Below are 21,950 nucleotides of genomic sequence, written 5' to 3'. Positions count from 1 at the left end.
GTGGTTGGTATATTTCCTTTTTTAAACGTGCTATCCAAAGAGTTGCAGTTCAGTTATGTTTAGACACCAAGAGGACCTGGGTAAGTCTAGGCACAGAAACAAGTTGGGTAGATTTAGAAAAAGATCGAGGTTTGGGTTCAAATAAGTTTGTAAATCCTGGAAGTATCTCATGGTGGTGCATCATGTACTGAAGTGTGTGTGTCTTGTAATGAAGTGTGTCTTATACACCGTTAGGACGAAGATTGACCCTTCTCAATCAATCAGGACTTAAGATGTGTCTCATTCTGATGAGTCCCACCATCCACAAACTGTGGGGACAACGAAAACGGGGGTTCACTGAGATGGAAGGAATTATTTGAGGGCATAGAATAGCTCTGTATATGGAGAAACATATTGATTTAGGAAATTAAAAATTAATTTAGAACGTTTTGCATACTTGTATCTTGTAATAATAATTTATGATCATCATGAAATCCTAAGGCACGCAGTTTGAGAACCACTGATTTAGTTCAATGGTTACCAACCTAGGGGGCCCGACCCCCACTAGGGGTCACCAAAGCTTCACAGGGGGTCACAAGGCCATCTTGATTTTAAAGGGTGTTAATTACACTTTTTTTTTTCTAAATGTACAGTCAGCTTATATCTCAGCATGTCATTCATTTATGTGAAGAAAGGTGAATGAAATACTGATTTTTAAAGTTTAGATTATTATTTCAGATACAAACACACAGTGAAAACCTGAACACAAGCTTTATTCACAGAGCCTTCACTGTCTGCTAAACAGCCTCATCCTTCATTAGAAAAGTGTGCAGTTAAAACAACGGAAGTGCTAATAGAAAGATTAGCAATTGTTAGGAAGAAGAAAACACTGAATTTGTCAAAGAAGAAGCCTGTGAAATGATGATGATTGTTAGAAATGAGAACAATACACAATACAGACAGAGAGTTGTATAAAAAGAGCAAAAAAATATCAGAAAACCTCATCTTTAATGCAATATTGACAGCAAAAAATATCCTCAAAGTTAATCCATATCGCTAGTTTTTACACAGACAGTGCAGGTTTTGCCTTCATTATTTGGGTTAATTGTACAGGTTTTCAGTGCTGTTATTGTTTTAGACCCAAAATAATATGAAATATACATAAAATATATCACTTCACTTACTCAGTGATAGAAAATGGCTCACTTAAGGAATAAGGCTGGAAACCAGTCATTCATTAGATGGTAGATTTCTTTTTTACCACAAGGGGGCGTCATCCACTTTTTAGTCTGTGGTCACAGATGGCTGCAACATGATCACTCAAAATAATATTTTTCTCCTCCTCTTTTAGACTTGACTTGTCATTGTACAGCTTAATCTCTTTGTTGTCAAAGAGGAAGGTCTGTTCTCAGAATAAATAGTAGTTCGTTCCTCTGAGAAGTATTACCCCCAACTTTTAATGAGAAGTTTGCCTGTCAGCAAAAAATGCTGCCTTCACATGCTGTCGGACAAAACATGGCTACTGACTTCATCACATACTGTATGTTTGGACACTTTGCCAACAACAGCTGCTGGTCAGAGTGATTCAAACAGCTGTTTGCATGAAAAATAATCCACCAATTTAAAGAATTATGTGACAAATGTGCCGTAAGACAGCTCAGTTACAGTGACGTATATATAGAAAAGCCTTAAAGGTCCCCTGAGGACATGTTTAAAGACATAACAAATACTCTACTTTGAATATAATTAGTCTTTCCAAGGGCAAAAAGTTCAGTTAAGTACAAACATCTACACTTACACGCCCCGGTTAAATTAAAATGTGTAATGATCACGAGGTGGTGACATCATGAAATCCTGTTAAACAGATTTAAGGTGAGTACAGAGAAACTTTCTGCCTCCAGCAGATCAATGATAAAACAGTCTTGTAATGGCAAACTGCACATGAATCATCCCACACAATGAAACTCAACCATTAAAGAGAAGTAACAAGAAGTACATGGAGACTTTAAACACATCATTTCACTAATTAATTCTCGCTTTTCTGTTTAACAATGAACAAAGATTTACATTTGAAATTGATTATTTTAATTATCAAGTAATCTGCATATTTTCTTGATAAACCGACTCATCATTTGGTTTATAAAATGTCAGAAAACAGCTAAAAATGCCAACATCAAGGTAAGGTTGAAATGTTTTGTTTGTCCAACCGTCAATCCAAAAATAGTCACATTACAAGGAAATAAAGCAGAAAATCCTCACAATTTAGAAACTGAACAGTGAATGTTTCGCATTGTTGCTTGAAAAATGAGTAAATTGATTCAAATTAATTATCCAATAATTTGCTAGGTGATTTTCTTGTTGCCTTGTGTGCTTTATTCTCTGTAATCTGCTGCTGACTTCCAGTGTTACTACATGAAATTAAACCTGCAGTCTAACTTTAACATTTTGCAGAAGTTTGCTGGTAGTTCAACCACAAAATAAAACAAAGTACTTCTACAACTTCTTTTTCTAAGTAGCCAAACAAGTTAACCAAACTAGATTTCTCTATAGGTTAACTTTGCTGTAGTTCAGTTTCTTCCAGCAAAGTTAGCAAAGTTCTAAGTAGTTTCCCCCAACATTGTTTTGACTGATTTCTAAAATAAAATACAACTTTTTTTTTGCTGCCCCAAAACAAAAACAGTACCTCGTGCACAGCCTCCCATATGTGCAAGAGAAACGTCCGAGGCGTACGTGAACGCAGCATAAAGGATGCACGTCAACATCTCTATTGGCACTCATTTGTGTCCTTCACAACAGTCTCCGCCCCCGCAGCCTGTTCAGGAGAGACTCTGTGAAGTGAAGTGACACTACAGTCTGTCTCCTCCACGCTGAGGCTCGCCGCTCCGTCAGCATCTTTCTCTGCCCGACAACAGGACAAGTTTATTAAACTCTTTGATTTTTCTGACGACTTTTCACCTGGTTTATGAGGCCGACATGACGTTCAGGAGGCTGAAGAAGGTGAACTCCAGCGGGCCAGACGGTGGACCCACATCATCTCAAGACAACGACATTTATTTCCCCTCGTCCAAGTCGGACAGCTGCAGGACTATGGACTTACCGAGCAACTCCGAGGTTTACAACTACAAGACCCTGGCTTATTCCGGAGGGACTCTGCCCAGAAACTTCAAAAAGGTATCAAGACAACTTTAAAACTTTGTCTCATCAGTTTATAAACAGTGAAAAACTTTATTCCTCTGTTGAGTCCTCATTCATTGGGGTCATTTAGTCTGAAGTTACCAGTACTTTCTGTCAAACCTGAGAAAATAGTGGTGAACTTCGTTCATAAAGTTCTACATGTGAGTTTTTAACTTTTTAAGTTTTATTTGTTTACACAAGAAAGTTAAATTTGGTTAACATCACGTTTTTCCACTCTAGAGGCAGAGAGAGGCTGTTTACTCATCATGTCCTGTCCTACTTCTTCTCTTCTGGCTTTAAGTTGTGTTTTTTTCAGCAGAATTAGCACCTTTTTGTTGAATTTTATGATCATTTCACCTGCCAGAGGAGGGGGTGATCTAGAAAACCCATGAACTCTATATTACCTCATGTAAAAGTGAAAAAAGTTCTGTGAGATGCACTCAACTTAAATCTGTACGTAGTCAGTTTATGTGGTGATTTTTTTTTATGTGTAAATGTTTGTGAGGATGTTCGCAGTGTATCTGCAGAGGGCATCTCACTGAAGGCCAACATTAGCCCATCCAGGGGCAACTGTGGGCCACCCAAACTCTGAATCTGATCTTTTGCTGTGTCAGGTCATGGACATGCCAAATATGTCACGTAAATATTAGTCAAAACCTGGAAAAAAATAATTTTCAGGTACAATTAATTCCTTTTCTTGGAGGGATGACAGAAACTGGTGACATAATTATGATTTTAGAGGCGACAAGCTCCTGGTTTAAGCATCATAATTGTTTATTTTTACAATAAAGCTGCACCTATATGTGATAAAACAGGGGTTCTTATACTTTGTCATGTGATGATGATACATGCACATTAGATGATGAGCCTCCAGTTGATTTTTCCTTAAGTCTCCACAGTCAATCAGTGATCAAACAAGGATCATTATAAATTAAAATCAGTAAAAATGGCCAACCCTTCTCTTCTTGTTCCAACGTCCTCCTCTTGCTGGGGACCCTTTACGACCCACTCGGAGACCCCTTTTGGTCCCCGGACCCCAATTTGAAAACCACTGTGCTAAAATATGCAAGAAAACAAAACAAATATGAGAAAAAAGTTATGAATTCAGCCATAGGTTCTGTAGTTGTTGAAGGGCTCATGTTGAAATACCAAACCTCCCATCATTAAGTGATAAAACTTTAATCATATGATGGGAAATTGGTCGTTTAAACACTGAAATTAACTTTCTTCATAAGCAAAGACTGAAACAGCTAGTATTTTTAGAAATTACTGATAAAATATTTACATGAGATTGACCACAAATTGCTATTGATTCAACTTTGGGATCATTGTTTTGACTCTACACTGTATCTGCCTTTATTTCAAAATAAAAACACACTGAAGTTGTATTGAAACAAATAATTAATCTAAAATTGGGCTATTTTTTTCCCCCTAAATCAGAGGTAAACTATTTATATCAGTCTGACAACTACTGAGCACTATTTATTCAGTTCTATGAAGGCATTGCTCTGACTCTCTGCTCTCCACATGTTGCCTTTATTTCAAAATAAGAGCCCTGTGAAGTCAGCTTTATCTAAGATAAACAAATAAATGGTTTGAACCTGATAACAAAGTGTTTACCAGGATCAGTTGAGTGAATACTTGAAGAACAGACCTGAGGACTGACAGCTTCTTTCTCTGATGGTGTAGAATGACATCAACTTCAGCGAGTGTTGCATAATACTGGCATGTGGGTCAATTGGCACATTTTCCTGCCCGTCGTGTTTCTTGTAAATTAGAGCTGAAATGATTAATCGATTAGCCGTCAACTATTGAACTCATCCACTATTTTGCTAATCAGTTAATGGGTTTGAGTTACTTTTTAGAGAAAAATAGAATATAAAATATAAAAAAATTTTTTGGCTTTTTAAATGTGAATAATTGTGTTTTTTTACTTCTCTCTGACCGTGAACTGAGAATCTTTGTGTTGTGGACAAAACAAGACATTTGAGGACGTCATATTGGGCTGTGAAAACACTGATCAACATATTTGTATTTCGTGACATTTCATGGACCAAACAAGTGGCATGGTAGTGATTAATCATTAATCACTGTTAAGAATTCAACAGATTAAGACTGTATTGATCGCAGCAAGTGTGCCTGTGTTTTGTCAAGTTGTTCAAACTAAAGTAAGATAAACTTAAAATGACACAAAATTGTCTGTATTGTATCTTAGAAATTATTAATGATTAATCGATTGTTAGCATTCGATTGTTAGCTATTGGTTAAGGAAAATGCACAAAATTTTCAACCAACAAACTAATCGATCAATCAAGAAAATAGTCGACATTGACAATAATTGGTTGGTTGCAATCATAAAGCTCATTTGATCAAATTCTGTAACTTCTTTTGGGTTTGTGACAAAAGGGGACGTCCCGTCAGGGTAGCCATTAATTAGTTAGTTACTTAGTTGTTTGGTCCATAAAGTGGTGAAAAATGTTGATCACTGTCTCCTAAAGCCTTAGGGGACGTCCTCAAATGTCTTTTTTTTAGTTTACTGTCATAGAAGAGTTAAGAATCCAATAAATATTCACATTTGAGCAGTTAAGTTGGACATTTTTTCTGAAAAAATGACTCAAAAAACTGAATTTATTAGTTGTTCGGTCCATGAAATATCAGAAAAGGGTGAAAAATGTTGATTGGTGTTTCCAAAAGCCCGAGATGACGTCCTCAAATGTCTTATTTTGTCCACAACCCAAATATATTCAGTTTACTGTCAAAGAGGAGTAAAGAAACCACTAAATATGCACATTTAAGAAGCTGAAAACGGAGAATTTGGACATCTTTTCTTGAGAAACTGCTCAAAACGATTCAGTGATAATCAGAATAGTTGGTGATCACGTCCCTGTTGGTTTAAAACAGACCTGCAACAGTTTACTGTAAAGAAAGGCACAGTCATCCACACAAACTTACATACATTATACATACATGTGTGCAGGAGCTGGACTGCAGGGCTACAACAGTTCATTGTGCAAACACAGGCTCTGAGATCCTGCAGCCGCCCCCGTCCGTCCGTCCGTCCGTCAGTCCGTCCCTCTCTGTGGGTATTTGGGAATAAATGCACTCATTGAGACGCGAGCGGGACAATTCTGTAAGTGTTGGGACATAAAGAAAGCAACATTTTACTACCCGGAGAGACTGTAGCACAAAGCGGCCTTTCATAGCCGCAGCATTTGAACATGATTGAGTTGGAACAGACGAGGGTTGATTGTAAGTGATTTAGTGGAGCCTTCTGGACAGATGCCTTCCTTATTTACACAGTCAGGTAGGGCCGGGTCCTGACCTACTGTTGACTCTGGTTCTCACTCAATGAACTTATTGTGGCGCTTAATCCGGCCCTCTGTGTCCTATTTGTTTCTGTAATAGGCTGGGATCTGAACAAACTGCCCTAAATGATCTAAAATTACAGGTGGGTCAACAGTCTGAGTGCCTGAAGGCGGCTGATTTGGTGCAAAATGAAGTCTAAATTTAGGTGCTCCCAGGTCCTCCTCTGATGTTGTTACTGCTTGAAGTAAACAAAGAGCAGACAGACACGCATTTCTGGTTTCACTGCTGGTGTTTTCATACCGCCATAATGACCCAGAGGCTTAAAAAATACAAACGCACCGCGCGGAGCACGTGTGCGGCTGCAAGACTCATCGGACCGGTTGATGCACTGATGTGTACAGCAGTAGGTGTGTCCAGGAAATGTAGGAGTTGGGGGGGAAAACCCTCGTGAGTACTCTTGCATTGACCTCACTCAGGTGTTTTACACGCTCCATTTGTTTCGTTTTCTCCTTACAGGGTGGCGGCCTGCAGAAGTGGAAACCCCTGACGCAGTCACCAGAACCACAGAGGTACAATCCCCTCATCATTCACCAGCATTTACTGATGTCACGATAACAGAATGTAAAACTGTGATGCAATACTTCTATAAAAAAAACTCGATACCTCTTTCGATCACAGCAAAAAGAAAAACACAACAAAAAGTGCATTTTTCTAATAGCTTTGAATCTTTTGATACTATCAAATATATAATTAAAGCTGTGGTAGGCAGTTTATTTTAGCATCATTGGGGAAAAAAATCCATAATAACCTTTAATCATAATGTAATTAAAGTGGTCTGAGAGGAAACTGGACTTCTGCTCCTCCTCTTGCCTCTGTTTTCAGGCTTTAGAAAATCTTGTCTGCAATGGGAGACTTTGGCCAATCACAGGTCGGTAAGATAGTTGTAGTCAAAAGCAGCATTTCCGCATAAAGTACCAAGATCCAAGAAGTCACAGGAACTACTTTTCAAGGACCCAAAATGTTTCCTCAGTTTCCACCGCAGTCTAAAGTAGGGCTGCTTGTGTGCCGACTGGACATGTATTGTGATTCTTAAGTAATAGTCCTGCCTTTTGATATTATGTTTTATTCCAATTTTTGTTTGCTTTTTTTTTTAAGAGTAGACCATAGAAATGGTTGAATCACACACTTCTAGAGACCTCATATCATGAGTCATATTTAAAAAAAACAACGTGCCTGCAGCATCATTACTGCATCAAAAAATATTAAATAAAATACTTTTTTGAAATAAAGTGCTGAATTGCTGCTCATCAGGCTTTACAAAAATAATAAATAAAATAAGATATCAGGCCAAAATTAATAGAAGTTAGTGATGTGAATTCAGCAGGTTTTTTTTGTCCCTGCTCTAGTTTAAAGTCTTGTGAAAATTAGGAAAATCAGTCTGCTGACATATAAAAAAAACAACAGCTGTTTTTACATCATTTTGGTCATTTTTGCTGGCTAATGTACACCACAGATGACGCCAATTAAAATGACAAACAGGCATAATTATTTCCTGTTCCTAAACCCCAGCCCGTTTCTTAAACCTAACTCTGTGTTGATGTGTCGATGTTCGAATCCTGGTTTCCGGCTGCAGATTCTTAAAAAAAATGGTGGCAGAAATATAATGCTGCAAGCACTCGACCAATCAGAAATGTAAAGCGTTGCAAGCCCCGTCCCGAACGTTCCTGTACTTTTGGAAAGTACTTCCACCCAAGCAGGGACTTAAGGCGGGGTAAAATAATGTCCCCGCAACTTAATTTAGACCCTGGTCCCTGCAGTGGAAACGCATCAATATCCTCCAAGTGTTCCTCACCCCTGGAGAAAGTTCCTGGAGCGAAAACACTGCCAAATATCTTTGGATGACCTGGGGATGACACTCAGCAATCAAATATCTTTCTCCGGAATCGCTTCCTGCACCTTTAACAGAGGGCTTTAAACACGTGGTATCGAAAAGTTATCAAAGTATCGATATTTGTGAAAACCTTCCTGGCATTTACACTTAGAACATAGTCAGTATTTTTATCTTTACACTCATTGTTTCATCGCAACATCTTCCTCCTAAAACGAGTACAAGTGCGCAGCTTCATCTCAGAGTTAAAGGCCCCTCATTCAAATGCCAATCTGTAATGATGGCCGCCATTGTTATTCATGATAATCCTGAGGGTTGTCATGAATTTTCATGTCTTTTGCTGCCCCTGCCGCACGAGAGAGATGCTGTCTGTGTTGACGTCCCTCAGTCCAACAGACCGTTGTACTGTACGTTTGAGCTGTGACGTCCAGATGCTGCTGGACACAGAAGGAGTCCTGTGCAGCTGGCAGAGATGTCTCGTTATGCAATTTAGATAAGGACGACCGTGGAGGATAAGAACCGGAGCTGGACACTAACACTCGTTGACCTCCTCATCCTGGTCTTTGATTCTGGATTTTGTATTTAAAAGTGATGGTTCGTAAATGACTCTTTAAATATCATTATTATCATTAACCAGAACTTTTACAGATACGCTGTTAAATCACATGTTTATTAATTTTAAAGGGGAAGTCCACTGATTTTACACATTAAAGTCTGTTTACAGGACTTATGGAGCACTAATGCATGTGTGAAAAAAGTTGGATCTGTGGTTCTGCTCCAGTGATTTTTTTTTTAGTCTGACATCGTTAGAAGAGTGTAATGCTCTTTTGAAATGTTTTTCTGACATTGTGAAGTTTTACATTGTCTTTCAAGGTGATTTCATACATCACTAGACGGGCGCTTGGAGAGTACAGACCTCCGCCAAGGTCCCCTGTGATTCAGACCCGCTCCAAAGTTTAACAGGGTCTTCTTTGGCCCACGCTACACTCTTCCACCAGGTTTCATTAAAACTGGACCAGTAGTTTTTCCATAATCCTGCTGACAGACATTAAAACACAAAAACAGGCAAGCAGACAGATAAACAACACTGAAAATATAAGACGAAGGTTAAAAAACATGCCGTCCCTGAGTAGATAACCCTGATAGCAGGCCTGCAACTGACTATTACTTTCACTATCAGATAACCTGGCGAGTTATAAAAAATGCTGCAGAAAAATATCCCAGCTGTCAAAGTGACAGACATGACATCTTTAAATATCCAGTTTTGTCCAACCAACAGTTCAAAATTAAAAAATATTCAATTTACAATGATATAAAACAGAAAAAGAGAAAATCTTCACATTTTAGAAGCTGACGTATTGGTATTTTTGCTTGATTGGTTTTGCTACCACTTTATTTCTACAATTAAACCACTACTTTTAATGTAAGACCAAGAAAAGCAGGGATTTCTCCTAGCAGCCTACAACCATTAAATGTTTGCATTTCTACTTGACTTAAAAGATCAATTCATCAAAATAGATGAGTCTGGAACTGCTTAATCATACAGCTCATGTTCTAGAAATAAAAATCCTGTTTCTGTTCTGCAGAAAGGTGGTGGTTCTGGAGAAAAAGGAAGAGGAGACGTTTGGTTTCGAGATCCAGGTAAGAGGATTAACGGCGATATATGAGGGAGGGGGGGGGGGACCTTTTAACCTCTCGAGGGCCATTTAACAGGATTTCCCTGATGGGCCACGTCCCTGTCAACAGACGATGATACTTGAAACATGAACATCTTATCCTGTAAATCTCTTAATCCCAACGTTTGCCTGTGCCGGCGGGGGGGGGGGGGGTGAAAGGTCACGCATCAGTCAAACAACTCGTTGATGTTGGTCTCATGACTCGAGAGAAGAGGAGATGGTGTTTTTTTTTTTTTTTTTTTTACTCTCCCAGTGTGTATTTTAAGCTGTGCGGTTTGCTCACACGCTTTCCATGTAATACCTGCTCCTCTCTCAGCCGCTCAGCCGCCAGACGTTTCACACATTTGACCTCAATATCTCTGATCTCTCATGCCGCCCTGAAGCGCTGCCTCACAATGTCGGCTCTGTTGTGCAGACCTCATTCTTTAAATAGTTTTTCGAAATGGTTAAATGTCGAATTTTTTCACGAGTTGAAGATTTCTTACTGAGCTTACAAAACGTTTGTTTCTCTCAGGTTTTGTTCACAGATTTGTTAAAAATCCATGTTAGTTTAAATCCACCTGACACGTGTGGCACCTGGAGATGCTGATTAAACAGAAAAGATGAAGCAACTCAAAATTTCAAGGCAACTTACTGCAATAGATTTTTGAGTTTGAGCCCAACTTAAACTCTTAGAGACTCTGCAGAGCAACAATAAATGTTAATCACCAAACAAGCATGAGTGGCTGTGCTGCCTATTTTCTGACTTTCCCATAATCTTGATGTGTTTGGGATGCTTTATCGAACCAAAACGTTGGTATTCGACATCCTGGGAATTAGATTCAGCAGTCAGTTGTCTTTCTGATGCGTTTACGAACAGCTTGAACAAATCCCACTGACTGTGCCTTTAACGAATTTGTGAAAAGAGAAATAAACAGAGAAAAAAAGTCTTTGATCTTTTACTTCAACTCATGAAAAATGGCAGCAAAAACAAAAGTGTTTCATTTGTATTTCTGTTGAGCATATTTGTTGGCCAGTCAAAGTTGAAGTTGGAAGTGAAGGAAAAGACATCTTGTTCTATTTACGGTTTCGATGGAGGTTCCCGCCCTTCCTGCCTGCCTGTGGCCAGAAGGAAGTGAGATCATGAGGGTCAGTTTGACGGTCAGCTCAGACGGAGACAGATGAGTTCTGGAGTCTTGTGTTTCCTGCTGGTTTTTCTCCTTCAGTGCCTGTTATGTTAATACAGATGTAGAGCGGAGGATCCAGCATGTAAATGTGATATTTGCATCTCGGAGATATTTGCATGGTTTTATGTGTTTATCTTTCAGGCCGCCGAGAAGGAAGCTCCCAGTGAGCCAGCAGCAAACACACACAGGCAGATCTGAATCAGTGCATATTTCCATAAAAGAGACGCTCATCCAAGTTGGATCCATGTTTTAATAGGAACACTTGACTAATGCTGTTAAGAGTATCCATACTTCAATACTTCTTCAATACCACATTTAAAACAAAATAAAATCCGTTTATTATGGCATCGAAAGTATCATAGCCATAAAAAAAAGTGCTCACTCAAGCAGTTCGGTCTTAATTTGGCTTGCGGCACCAAAACCAAACAGTCCTCAGCAACGTTTTCTGTGCAGGTTGTTAATAAAAAAAGAAAGAAAGAAAGAAAGAAAGAAAGAAAGAAAGAAATTATCCAGGTCGAGTGCCTTGGACTTTTTTCCTTTTGCTATGGTGTTGAAATAGGTAGCGAGTATTGTTTTTTTAGACTCTTAGAACTCATTTTTAATCCATCTTTCAATCAATGTTGCACCAAACTTTTAAACTGTCTTGAAAAGATTAAATTTAAACCTCAGGTTAGAAAAAAATACAATTTAAGCTGCAATCCGGTGTTAACTTTAAACTTACACTTGACCAAGATCCTCCTCGAGGAGGTCTAACTTTTAAAATGGCTGCCTTTTTGAGATGGATTGAGAATAAAGTTAAGTGACAGACTCAACCCATGCGGTTTTATGATGCGTCTCTTCCTTCCTTCACACCAGTTGATAATTTTGCAAACAAGTTTTTCTCAAATGATGACAAATATGAGCTTCTCTGCCAAGTCATCATGAGCAGGCTAACTTTTTATCCAGCAAGCAAACAGTCTGACATTTTATTTAACTTTATTTAACTCTAAGGAATACGAACGTTAACAGTCACTAAACTCTTGAGTAGAACTTAGATTAAATTAATCTTTATTGGTGCGACCCTGTCGTTTTGTATAAAATTTAAAATTCTGGTACTGTGATTACCCTACACTTTACGGTAACAGATGGGGAACTTGATAACCTGAGCTGTAGTTGATGAGATAGTGTCGTCATTTTGTGTTTAGTCTCTCAACCTGTTTGTTGAGAAAGTCCCTGAGTTTCATCCTCCCTCAGCAGCGGCAGCAGCGTGTCGACTGACTGATAGATGTGTGACAGCAAGAGGAAGTCTATCTCTTGCCTGCAGTGACGTTCAGCACAGAGGCCGCGGTGACTGAATTGGGGAAGAGCATGCAAATGCATGTGGAAGTAACAAAAACAGTTGCCAAGACAACAAAATATTTGTTACATAATAAGGTGGTGGTCATATACTGAGTTTTAAGGGAGCAGCAGGGTTGTAAAGTTTTGAAAGTCTATCTGAAAACAGTACTGACATGTCTTCATTAAATGAGTTATCTGTCACTGTGAGAAAAACTGTCAATACAAGTACATTTTTTAAGGTAAATCACCATACAGAAAAGACATGTTTCAGTTTTAATCAATCAGAGAGAAGAGAGAGCAAGAAAGTGCAGCTGGTGCCTGTGTATCGATCCTGCAGAACATGAGTATCGAAAGCGTTTCAGATATTCAGAATCCATATGTATCGATAAATCTGTATTTTTGACGGCACTGTTAGCGAGGCGGCCAGCTAGCTAAAGTTTGTCAGTACAGTCAGTATCGTAAATAAGTTCACAGCCTTGTTTTGATCCACTTCCGTTTGATTCATTTAAAATTAAAAGCCCTCTAGCGTTTCTTTCATTTATTAACAAGGCTTTTATTGTGACACATTTGTTATGGAAAACTCACTGAAAACTTTTTACATCAGTCTGTCTGGTCCATACCGGCCACAGAGTGATCTCGAAGTGATTTCAGTGCAGCTCTTTTCTCTGCAAACACGCACATTCCAACGAGTTCGACAAATTAGGAGGGTTTTTTGGTATGAAACTGCTCCCATGGATGGTGTTTTCCTGCTTGGGGTGCAGCGAAAGGACAGAAACACAAAGATTTTGTTCTGAAGAGACTGTAACTTTAGAAAGATATCCTTTTGACTTAACCTCAAATTATTTTCAGCTGAACCTCCAAGTCATTTATGCAACTTTGGAGAATATTTTAGCACAGATTATAAAGAAAACATGGACAGGAGGAACAGTAACCCTTTCAACGCTCATATGGGCATGTCGGTGCCGTTTTAAGATGATTTTGACAAAAGTGCGAACCTCTCCTTTAATGTTGGATGTTGACAAAGTCTTCTAGTGGTTTTTTGTTTAATCAGACAAGAGAAAAAAACTGCTACTTTGCATGTTTGCGCCACATCTCTGCAAGCTCAGTGATACAATCTGCTTTCCTCCATGGCTTCATTCAGCGGTTTATCAGTGTTGCATCGTCTGGCTGCACGATGTCAAAACTGCTGACATCAATCACATTGTGTAAAAACAATTCCTATACATCACAACTCTGAGGAAGTATTTCTAAAGCTTTCTCAGATTCCATTGTTCAGTGCGATTGTTGTCTCTTTCAGACTTACGGCCTGCACCATCAGGACAACAACTCTGTGGAGATGTGCACGTTTGTGTGCAAGGTGCACGACGACAGCCCGGCTCAGCAAGCAGGACTTAAAGTCGGTGAGTTTCCGTTTGTATTTTCATCCAAGCCCGAAATAACCTGGAAAACACTTGTAACAGACATGAGGGGAAGTGAGCGTGTCAGGAGATTTTGGTTCAGCTCGTCCTCTTTTGTGTTTGCCAGCTGACATTCGTGTGCCGAACGTCAACAAAAGCACTCGTGTGTTTCAGCCGGCTGCTAAGGGAAGTACAAATATGACTGTGTGCCTGCTCATTTTCCAGTCAACAAACAACTAAGTGAGCAGCTATTTGAGCCAGCACATATTTGCCAGCTCCTCTCACCAACGTGCCAGAGAGAGCAAAGCAAAGACGACCTCTCAAATGGCAGTTTTGGAAGGAAGTGTTATTTTTATTTGGCAAACATGGCTCGTTTCCTTTTGGGTGCTTTTAAAAGGAATTCCTCAAAGACAGAAAGAGTGTGTTAATAAACCGGCACGTGCACTTCTGTGAAGTGTTAAGATCAATTGGCCGGGAACCAGAAATCGGACAGTTTTCAGCTTGATCGGCCACGGTCTGTGTCAGGTTTGTCTGATTCTGTGCTGCTCAAATTGACACACTTTTCTAGAGTGTAAAAAAGAAAAACAGGCCAAGGTCCTGTAATCTGGTGAACTTTAAAGATAATGGGGAAACTGATGTAAATAAAGGACATTAGGTGTGTTGTTATATAGATTTTTATTCTGTATTCCTAATTTTTGGTCTCCATTAGCTCCCACAAAGTACTTCACGAGTCTTCCTGACAATAAAAAGACAACAATTTAAAATCCCACAGTATCAATAAGACAATGAAAGGAAACATAAGCTCAAAATTAAGAGCAGAAAATAAAACGGGAAAACACAAAACCCTCAAACACACAGCACCAAAAATTACTAGAAACTATCCAAAAGGTTCAAAAACAGCAATAAAAAAAAAAATATTCACATGTGATTCATCAAGCTTTGTTTCTAACTTTCTGTTCTTGATCTGGCTAATTCTGTTGGGGGTCAAATTCGTTATAGAGGATAAAAAAAAAAACCCAATCCTCATCATACAATTTGTTCAAGGACATGGTCGAGATAAAGTGGGATAAACTGCAGTTCATTTCCAGATGGATTTTATTTGCACAAAGAAGCTCTGTCCAATAACCTGGAGCCCTTTTGGAGAAAATGTAAATGTTATTTAAAGGGGAAATCTGTGATATATTTACTATGATAAATCATAAAATGACCACAATATGTCATCAAGCAATGCTTGCTTTTCTGACTACAACACTACAGCTATTGTGTTCTGTTCTCCATTAAAATTTCTGTTCTGGGCTGTAAAACTGTTTTTGTTTTCCCCTTTTCACATTAATTAGAGTTTAAATTAATTCTGAATGCTTGCAGAATGAGTTAGTGTCTGTTTATGAGTCGTACGAAATCATTAATAATCTTGTAGAAGGCATAAATGTTTGTAACGGTTAAATTGAGAAAAATGTTAATGGAGTTTGGCAGGCAGTGAGACAGGCAGTCACTTAACCTAAGCTTGCCTGAGTCTGGAGAGGAGGCGGCGTGAGGAAACCACTCGCTTCAACCATAGATCATTTATTAAATAGGATTTCAACCTATTTAATATACAGTCTGTGGCTCCAACTTCCTATTTGGACTGCAGTACTCATTTCTTCACGCACAGTCGTCACATATTGCTCCTTAAACTTTTCTTGTCAACTATAGAAAAAGAAATGGATAAATGGAAATAGGAATTAGCCGTGAAATTTGCAATTGTTCCATCTCTATTGAAGTGAAGAAAACATTTGTCAGGCTGAGGTGAGAGGAAGCACCTCTGTGCTAAAGAGCACTGCAGCAGCTGTTCACTTGCTTCTCTAAATTGTCTCTGGTTTTCAAACTCGTGACCGCTCAGTCACAAGGAGCTGATGCTCTGCTGTCGCAGCGGCCGCCTCCTTCGTTCATCCAACCGACCTGCGACTGTCACCTCAGTTTCACTTCCTACATTCCTTGCATGCTCGCTCTATTGTTCCCAGCGTCTCACTGCGAACACAATGACTTCATCGCATGAAGGAGATTAGGCGGTGGTTTTTGAAAGAGGAAAACAGGCTTTGTGCTGAAACCTCACAAAGGCCGCTGTCACGCATGAGAGTTCGCACCACATCTAATTACTGCAGAGGCTGAAACCGAACGCTGTGACTCTCACTGATAAATAAATGTGTGGCTTTAACATGTTTCGAGTGAGGTGACTGCAGTTCAGTTTGCCACGACTGCACAAGCACACACGGCGTTCCACATTTGCGTTGCACATGTGTCGAGGTTTCATTTAGAATCAAACGCGCCTATAATTGAAGCCACAGTGGATTTAAGTGCATCCTGACCTGATGGCTGCTGGTTAACACACGTTGTTTCTCTGTGTGTGTGTGTGTGTGTGTGTGTGCAGGGGACACCATCGCAAGTGTGAACGAGGCCACCGTGGAGGGATTTCGGCACAAGGAGATCGTTCAGCTCATCAGGGCCTGCGGCAACACAATAAGGTACACAGACACACAGAAAGCTGTGAATGTTTATAGAAACATAATTTAAATAAAAATGTGTCAGTTCATCTTCTCAGTTTATTCTGGTGCTGAAATAATAAGTCAGTTTGACAGGAAATGTGAAAGCAATTTTGATAATTGCATGATCAGTGATTGAGAGTGTTGTCACGCCAAGATGAATATCAGAGCTCACGTTTTTATCTTAACAGGAAATAAAAGAAAAACAGATGATGCTCATGGAGCAGATGCATCAGTCTAACAGTGTAGCACTGACTCAAGTTTGTGTTAAAAGTTTCCCAAAATCTATTAATGGTCAATAAAAAAAAAAATAATCAAGTTTACAGGAGAAGGAATTATTTCAATTTCCAAATGTGAGAATCACAGAAAAAGTTGTGAATCACTGGTTTATATTATGAACTTCGCAAAAGTGTGAGGGCTTACTGCTTTTCTTTATCTTATGTCATTAGCATGTATTTGTGTTTTGGGCTGTTGGAATTGCAATTGGAAGATCTTATCTCAGACTGGAGAATTGATATCTGCATTTCGCTAAATTTACTAGCATTTCATAGACTAAGAGTCGGCTTGTGTTTGGAGCGAACTGGTTGGTACGATGTGTTGTCCGACCATCACAGACGCGGTGTTTAAATAACGATGCATATTTTCAGACCGTCTCTCCTGGAACACACTCATGAGCTGTTTTAATGTATGATCTCCGAATAATCCATCCGGACATGACACATGTAGCACACAACAGGAGATTGTCTGGGTCAGACGTGTTCTCACATGTTAGGAAATATATGGCGAGGGTTTGCACCTGAAGAACGTGCATCATCATCTGTAATGATGACTGTTTTTGTGCCTATCAATGCAAACAGTCTAAAAGTTACCTAAGTGTGATGGAAGCGGAGAAGGGTGGTAGCGTGACTCCAGTCTGTCTCCTGTCAGGAGGAATGCTTGGCATGGATGCACACTTTTGCTTTCTCTAACTGTAATCAGATGTTTTCACATCAGAGATGACTAAGAAAGGCATTAAAACATGACGTAACATAGTCAGCATGAAAAAGAAACAATGAAAGGGGAGAAAGTAAAAGACAGGCAAGCAGAAAAAGCACGAAGCACCTGCACACCGTGAAATGTCATCAACACGCCCACTTGTTCACTCTGGACAGTGACCTGCTCTTTTCACATGTGCTCACACACCGACTTTGGACTGTAGGGAGCTAAAACTGGGGCAACTGATGCAGACATTTGCATTCACACAGCTCTGGGTAATGTAAAGATAAGTGCAGAGTTGCATGTGTGAAAGGGGCCATAGCGTTGCACTCGACTGTTTACGTAAAAATAGACAGAAAAAGTTTTCAGTTTCAGAAATGGTTGGATACACTTCCTACCCCCAATCAGATGCTGGAGAAGTGTGGTGGGAAGAGATTTTAGTAGCTTTTCAACCATCTGACACACAAATTGTGATTATTTTGACTAGGGGTGGGGGAAATTTCCGATTCTTAGATGCATCGCGATTCGGACGTGGACGAATCTGAATCGATTCACAAACGTCCAAATTTCGATTATTTAAATCTGTTAATTAAAGTGATACAGAAGCTTCTAAATAATGTGGAACTAAGAAGCGCGGTACGCGTCATCGCCGGGACACTTTGGGACGCGCACCTGGAGCGACACGCGCACAGCGGAAAACAAACATGGCCGACCGGCAGCCACCTCGGCATGAGGTCCGAACAGCTCCTTCTAATTTAAAAGCAGCCGTGTGGAAACACTTCGGCTTCTACAACGTCGACGGCGGAAGCGAACTGGACAAGAGCCACGTTATATGTAAGCTGTGTCGAGCTAAAATAAAATACTTTGGCAACACAACAAACATGAGAAGCCGTAACTCGATTCCACCCGACGGAGGAGTCGGGGAGACGGCAGGCTGCTGTTGCTGCGGCTACTAGTGGCTACTGTTGGTACTTTCCAGTTTGCACATATTTCCAATAGTTTAATAAAATATAATCGAAATGAATTCTTATTACAAATGCGCTGTTTTTAAAAATTGCAAGTGACGAATGCTTATTCAGTGAGACAAAAAGAAATGTGTTTGTGAAAAAGTGCATCAATATACATAAAGATGCATCAATAATCGATTTATAATCGAATCGTAGCCCCTGAATCGTAATCGTAATCGAATCGGCAGGTGCCCAAAGATTCCCACCCCTAATTTTGACTGATATTGCACTTGCGATACGATTTGCCACATTAGAGGTAATTATAATTTCAAAGTCTTATTGCAGTTTTGATAAAATTTCAATTAAATGTGCCTCAAAGTTTAAAATAATCAATATATTATTTTTTTTATACTTCTTTCATCTGAACCACTCTCTTCCTCATCCTCCATCTCTACTTGTAAAAGATTAAAAGCACAATTAGCGAGGCCCCCTCTGTAAGCATCCAGAGCCGCTGGTAAAGAAGTGAGGTGAACCGCATCACAGCGCCAGATTTTATAGACTGACATCATCAAATTATACCTACAACTCCAGTCTGTATAAACTGTTAAAGTGAAAACGAGCTCCATAAGTTGGTCACCGACTCATGTGATTCAAAGGATTTGCCACACTGAAGTGTGTGGAGTGGAAAGCGTATACGTTCCTTATCCCCCCCCACTCTTGTAAACCGTTTGACACCAGACCCCTTCCCGCCACCGTCTCATGAAAAGGGCCTTTCATATGGTTGAACTTGTTTTTCAAACCGCTCTTGTAGTTTTTATAAGCGCTTCCTGTTACGCTTATTAATTCTGCTGCCTTCTGGTTTTGTGCTCACAGGCTGGAGACGGTTTACAGTGACTCAATCCGAAAAGCGGAGCTGGAGGCCCGGCTGCAGTACCTGAAGGTGAGTCTTTCTCAGCAGTGAGTCAGCCTGTGTCCCAGCCTAACCCACCCACCCACGCACACACATACACACACATTACGCTACATGCTACATATAGACAGCACCTCCCCCCCCCTCCCTCCACACCTGTCTCTCCAGCAGCACCACCTGTTGCATCAGCAGTTCCTCCAGCAGCAGGCCGCGCTGATCGCTGCAGACATTCTTGACTCTTGGCTGTTAAAAAGCGGCCTGTGAAGCGCGATTTCAGCCCCCCAAAGATTACAGCAGCTGTCCCGCTCTAATCTGCGAGTGTGTGAGAGCCGCGACACAGACCCTTTCTGAGATACTAATCCAGCGTTTTTAAGATTAACATGCTGCAAAACCAGCTGCATTTAACACACTCGACATGAAAATGATGGTAGATGTTGATTTCTCGCTAAATACGTTACCGTTGTGAGCTCATTTACAATTGGAAGGACAGAAAAACACTGATAAAGTATGACCTAAACCACCATGACTGATACTGATAAGTTGCATATTAGTTAGATGTATTTGGGAATGCCCTCTAATATGTCACCTTCCTGTCAGTTTTAGCCTGTAACTTCTGCTATGTGTCAGTACAGTTTTTCTGTTTCACACATACATCAAGATTTCTGAGAATATTCTCCTTGATGCAACAATTAATTTAGTATTTATTTGTCCAGTGCATCTGCAGTGTGAGCGCAGATGATATATGCAAAGTTATATATGTGAAGTTGTTGTTATATATGTTCTTCCTTTTGAGAGTAAACAAAAGTTAAAGATGATTTTTCATGAGCTGTTCTGCAGCCTGTATGTTGTGGTTTTTCTTGTCACAAACGTTTAACATCATTTCTTGTTTTTCTTTGTAGCAAACTCTTCATGAGAAATGGGATGAATATCGGTCGTTGATGGTGCAGGAGCAGAGGCTCGTTCATGGTAGGTCATCAGTGCAGTTTTATGTTTCTTGTTAATTTAATTTTGTATATTTCACCAAGATAATCAACCAGTGTCAGCACTCCCTCTCTTCCATGCTTATACATACATAAATCATCAATCATCCATTTTTAAGACGTGGAGGGAATATGATTTATAAATATGGAAGCCCATTTCTGCCAGTTGAAAAAAAGAAGTTCCTTTAAGTCATTATAATGAGAAACTTTCTCAAAATAATGACTTTGTATATAAAATAATGAGAACCTTTCTGAAACAATGATACTGAGTCATTATCTTGAGATATTAAGTCACTACTTTGGGAATAATAAGACATTATTTTGAGATACTAACTCATTATTTCAGGAATGCTTCTCGAATAGTAGTGACTTTCAGATTTCCGTCAGATTTGGAGGAAAATTACTTCCATACATAGCAGATAATATAAATTTTGTATGAATAAAAACGTTTGAATAGTTTCCTCTGTGTTCAGTGATATAATCTTCTAGTCCACTCTCCTAACTCTGCCCTTCTTTCCTGCAGGAATCGTAATGAGTGATGCTGCGGTGTACGAGTCACTGGAGTCAGCAGGCGTGTACGGCAGCCTCGGCACCCCGAGCCCCGCCGCTCAGAGAGCCCTCCGCTGCACCGGCAGCACCAGCAGCAGCGCCAGCTTCCTCAGCACCGCCACGGAGGACGACCCTCTCTACCAGACCTGTCTCTACCAGGTGGACGGCGGCGTGGACTCGGACAACACCGGCGGCGACAAATCGAAAGAGCCGCAGAGGCAGCAACGCCTCCGACCGGCCAGCGAGTTCTTCACCACGGCCAAGACGCAGCTGACCCGCAGCGCCAGCACGCGCAGCTACGTGAGGGGATCTTCGTCGTCGCCGTCGTCCAACTCGGGGGAGAAGCAGGGAGGGTTCAACTCGCTGCAGAGGAAGCCCAAGCAGAAAAGCTTCCGCAGGCGCCTCCTCAAATTCATCCCGGGCTTGAACCGGCCGCTGGAAGAGGAGGAGAGCAAACTGTGAGCTGCAGACAGAGCTGTCAGACCCAGAGACTTAAAGCAGCAGAGACTGTCTGACTAAACTGCCAAAGAAAAAAGTACAAGCAGCCCCAAAGAGTAAAGACACTGAGACCAAAGTGATGGCTCTATAGTTGCACCTGTGCAAGACCAACGAACATTCAGTGTTTCACAGCTGTACATAACTTTTGTTTCCATTTTTTTTTGTTCTTTAAATTATTTATTTATTTTAACGTGTCGGCTTTATGTCCAGAATGAAGGATTTCACAGTTTTTACTGCATGCCCGACTTTTATTTTGACAGCTGAATAAATGGCCCGTTATGATTGTGAACATTTTGTAAGTTTGATATCTCCTTTAGATGATTCTGATTGATCCTGTTTTATTTTATTTTTTGCCTGAGTCACGGTTCCTAAAAATAAAAAAATGTGGCATTTTCAGATTACATGCTCATTATTTTGTGCCGAACTTGCAAGAAAAGCTGTTTTGTTCCCCAAGCCGCAACTGTTTGTGGGACGTGTAGCTGCCAAACTTAAATTAGTGCTCAGACCTCGAGTGTACACACAATCTGTTTGTAATTTCCCCAGTGGAGATGTCTCCTGCTCCATGTGATGCTTTTAAATATAGTAAGTCTTTATAGTTCCACAACTCATCTTCCGTGTATCACACGAGTTTAGGAGGTCACTGTGTGCTTTTGCATGGTTTGAGGCTTT

The 21,950-nt window shown here is 40.1% G+C and overlaps 1 protein-coding gene across 1 annotated transcript; it reads left to right on the top strand.

Annotated features, from left to right (window-relative positions):
- The first annotated feature begins 2,785 nt into the window (after positions 1-2,785).
- tamalin (trafficking regulator and scaffold protein tamalin) lies at positions 2,786-21,677 on the top strand. Its single transcript, XM_084720398.1, has 8 exons — positions 2,786-3,150; positions 6,976-7,028; positions 9,934-9,988; positions 13,804-13,906; positions 16,311-16,404; positions 19,218-19,284; positions 20,154-20,220; positions 20,758-21,677. The coding sequence occupies exons 1-8, from the start codon at positions 2,953-2,955 to the stop codon at positions 21,243-21,245; spliced, it is 1,125 nt and encodes a 374-aa protein (XP_084576524.1). The 5' UTR covers positions 2,786-2,952; the 3' UTR covers positions 21,246-21,677.
- Positions 21,678-21,950: the final 273 nt, after the last annotated feature.

This window comes from Lutjanus erythropterus, chromosome 6 (genome assembly GCF_056507025.1).
Source record: "Lutjanus erythropterus isolate fLutEry1 chromosome 6, fLutEry1.hap2, whole genome shotgun sequence".
In the NCBI taxonomy this organism is placed as follows: domain Eukaryota; kingdom Metazoa; phylum Chordata; class Actinopteri; order Lutjaniformes; family Lutjanidae; genus Lutjanus; species Lutjanus erythropterus.
This window is presented reverse-complemented; position numbering and strand designations above follow the sequence as displayed.

Coding starts and splice junctions, on each gene's coding strand:
- tamalin (XM_084720398.1), top strand. CDS start 2,953: ATGACGTTCAGGAGGCTGAAGAAGGTGAACTCCAGCGGGCCAGACGGT. Junction 9,989..13,803: donor CGTTTGGTTTCGAGATCCAG/GTAAGAGGATTA, acceptor TGTCTCTTTCAG/ACTTACGGCCTGCACCATCA. Junction 20,221..20,757: donor GGAGCAGAGGCTCGTTCATG/GTAGGTCATCAG, acceptor TCTTTCCTGCAG/GAATCGTAATGAGTGATGCT.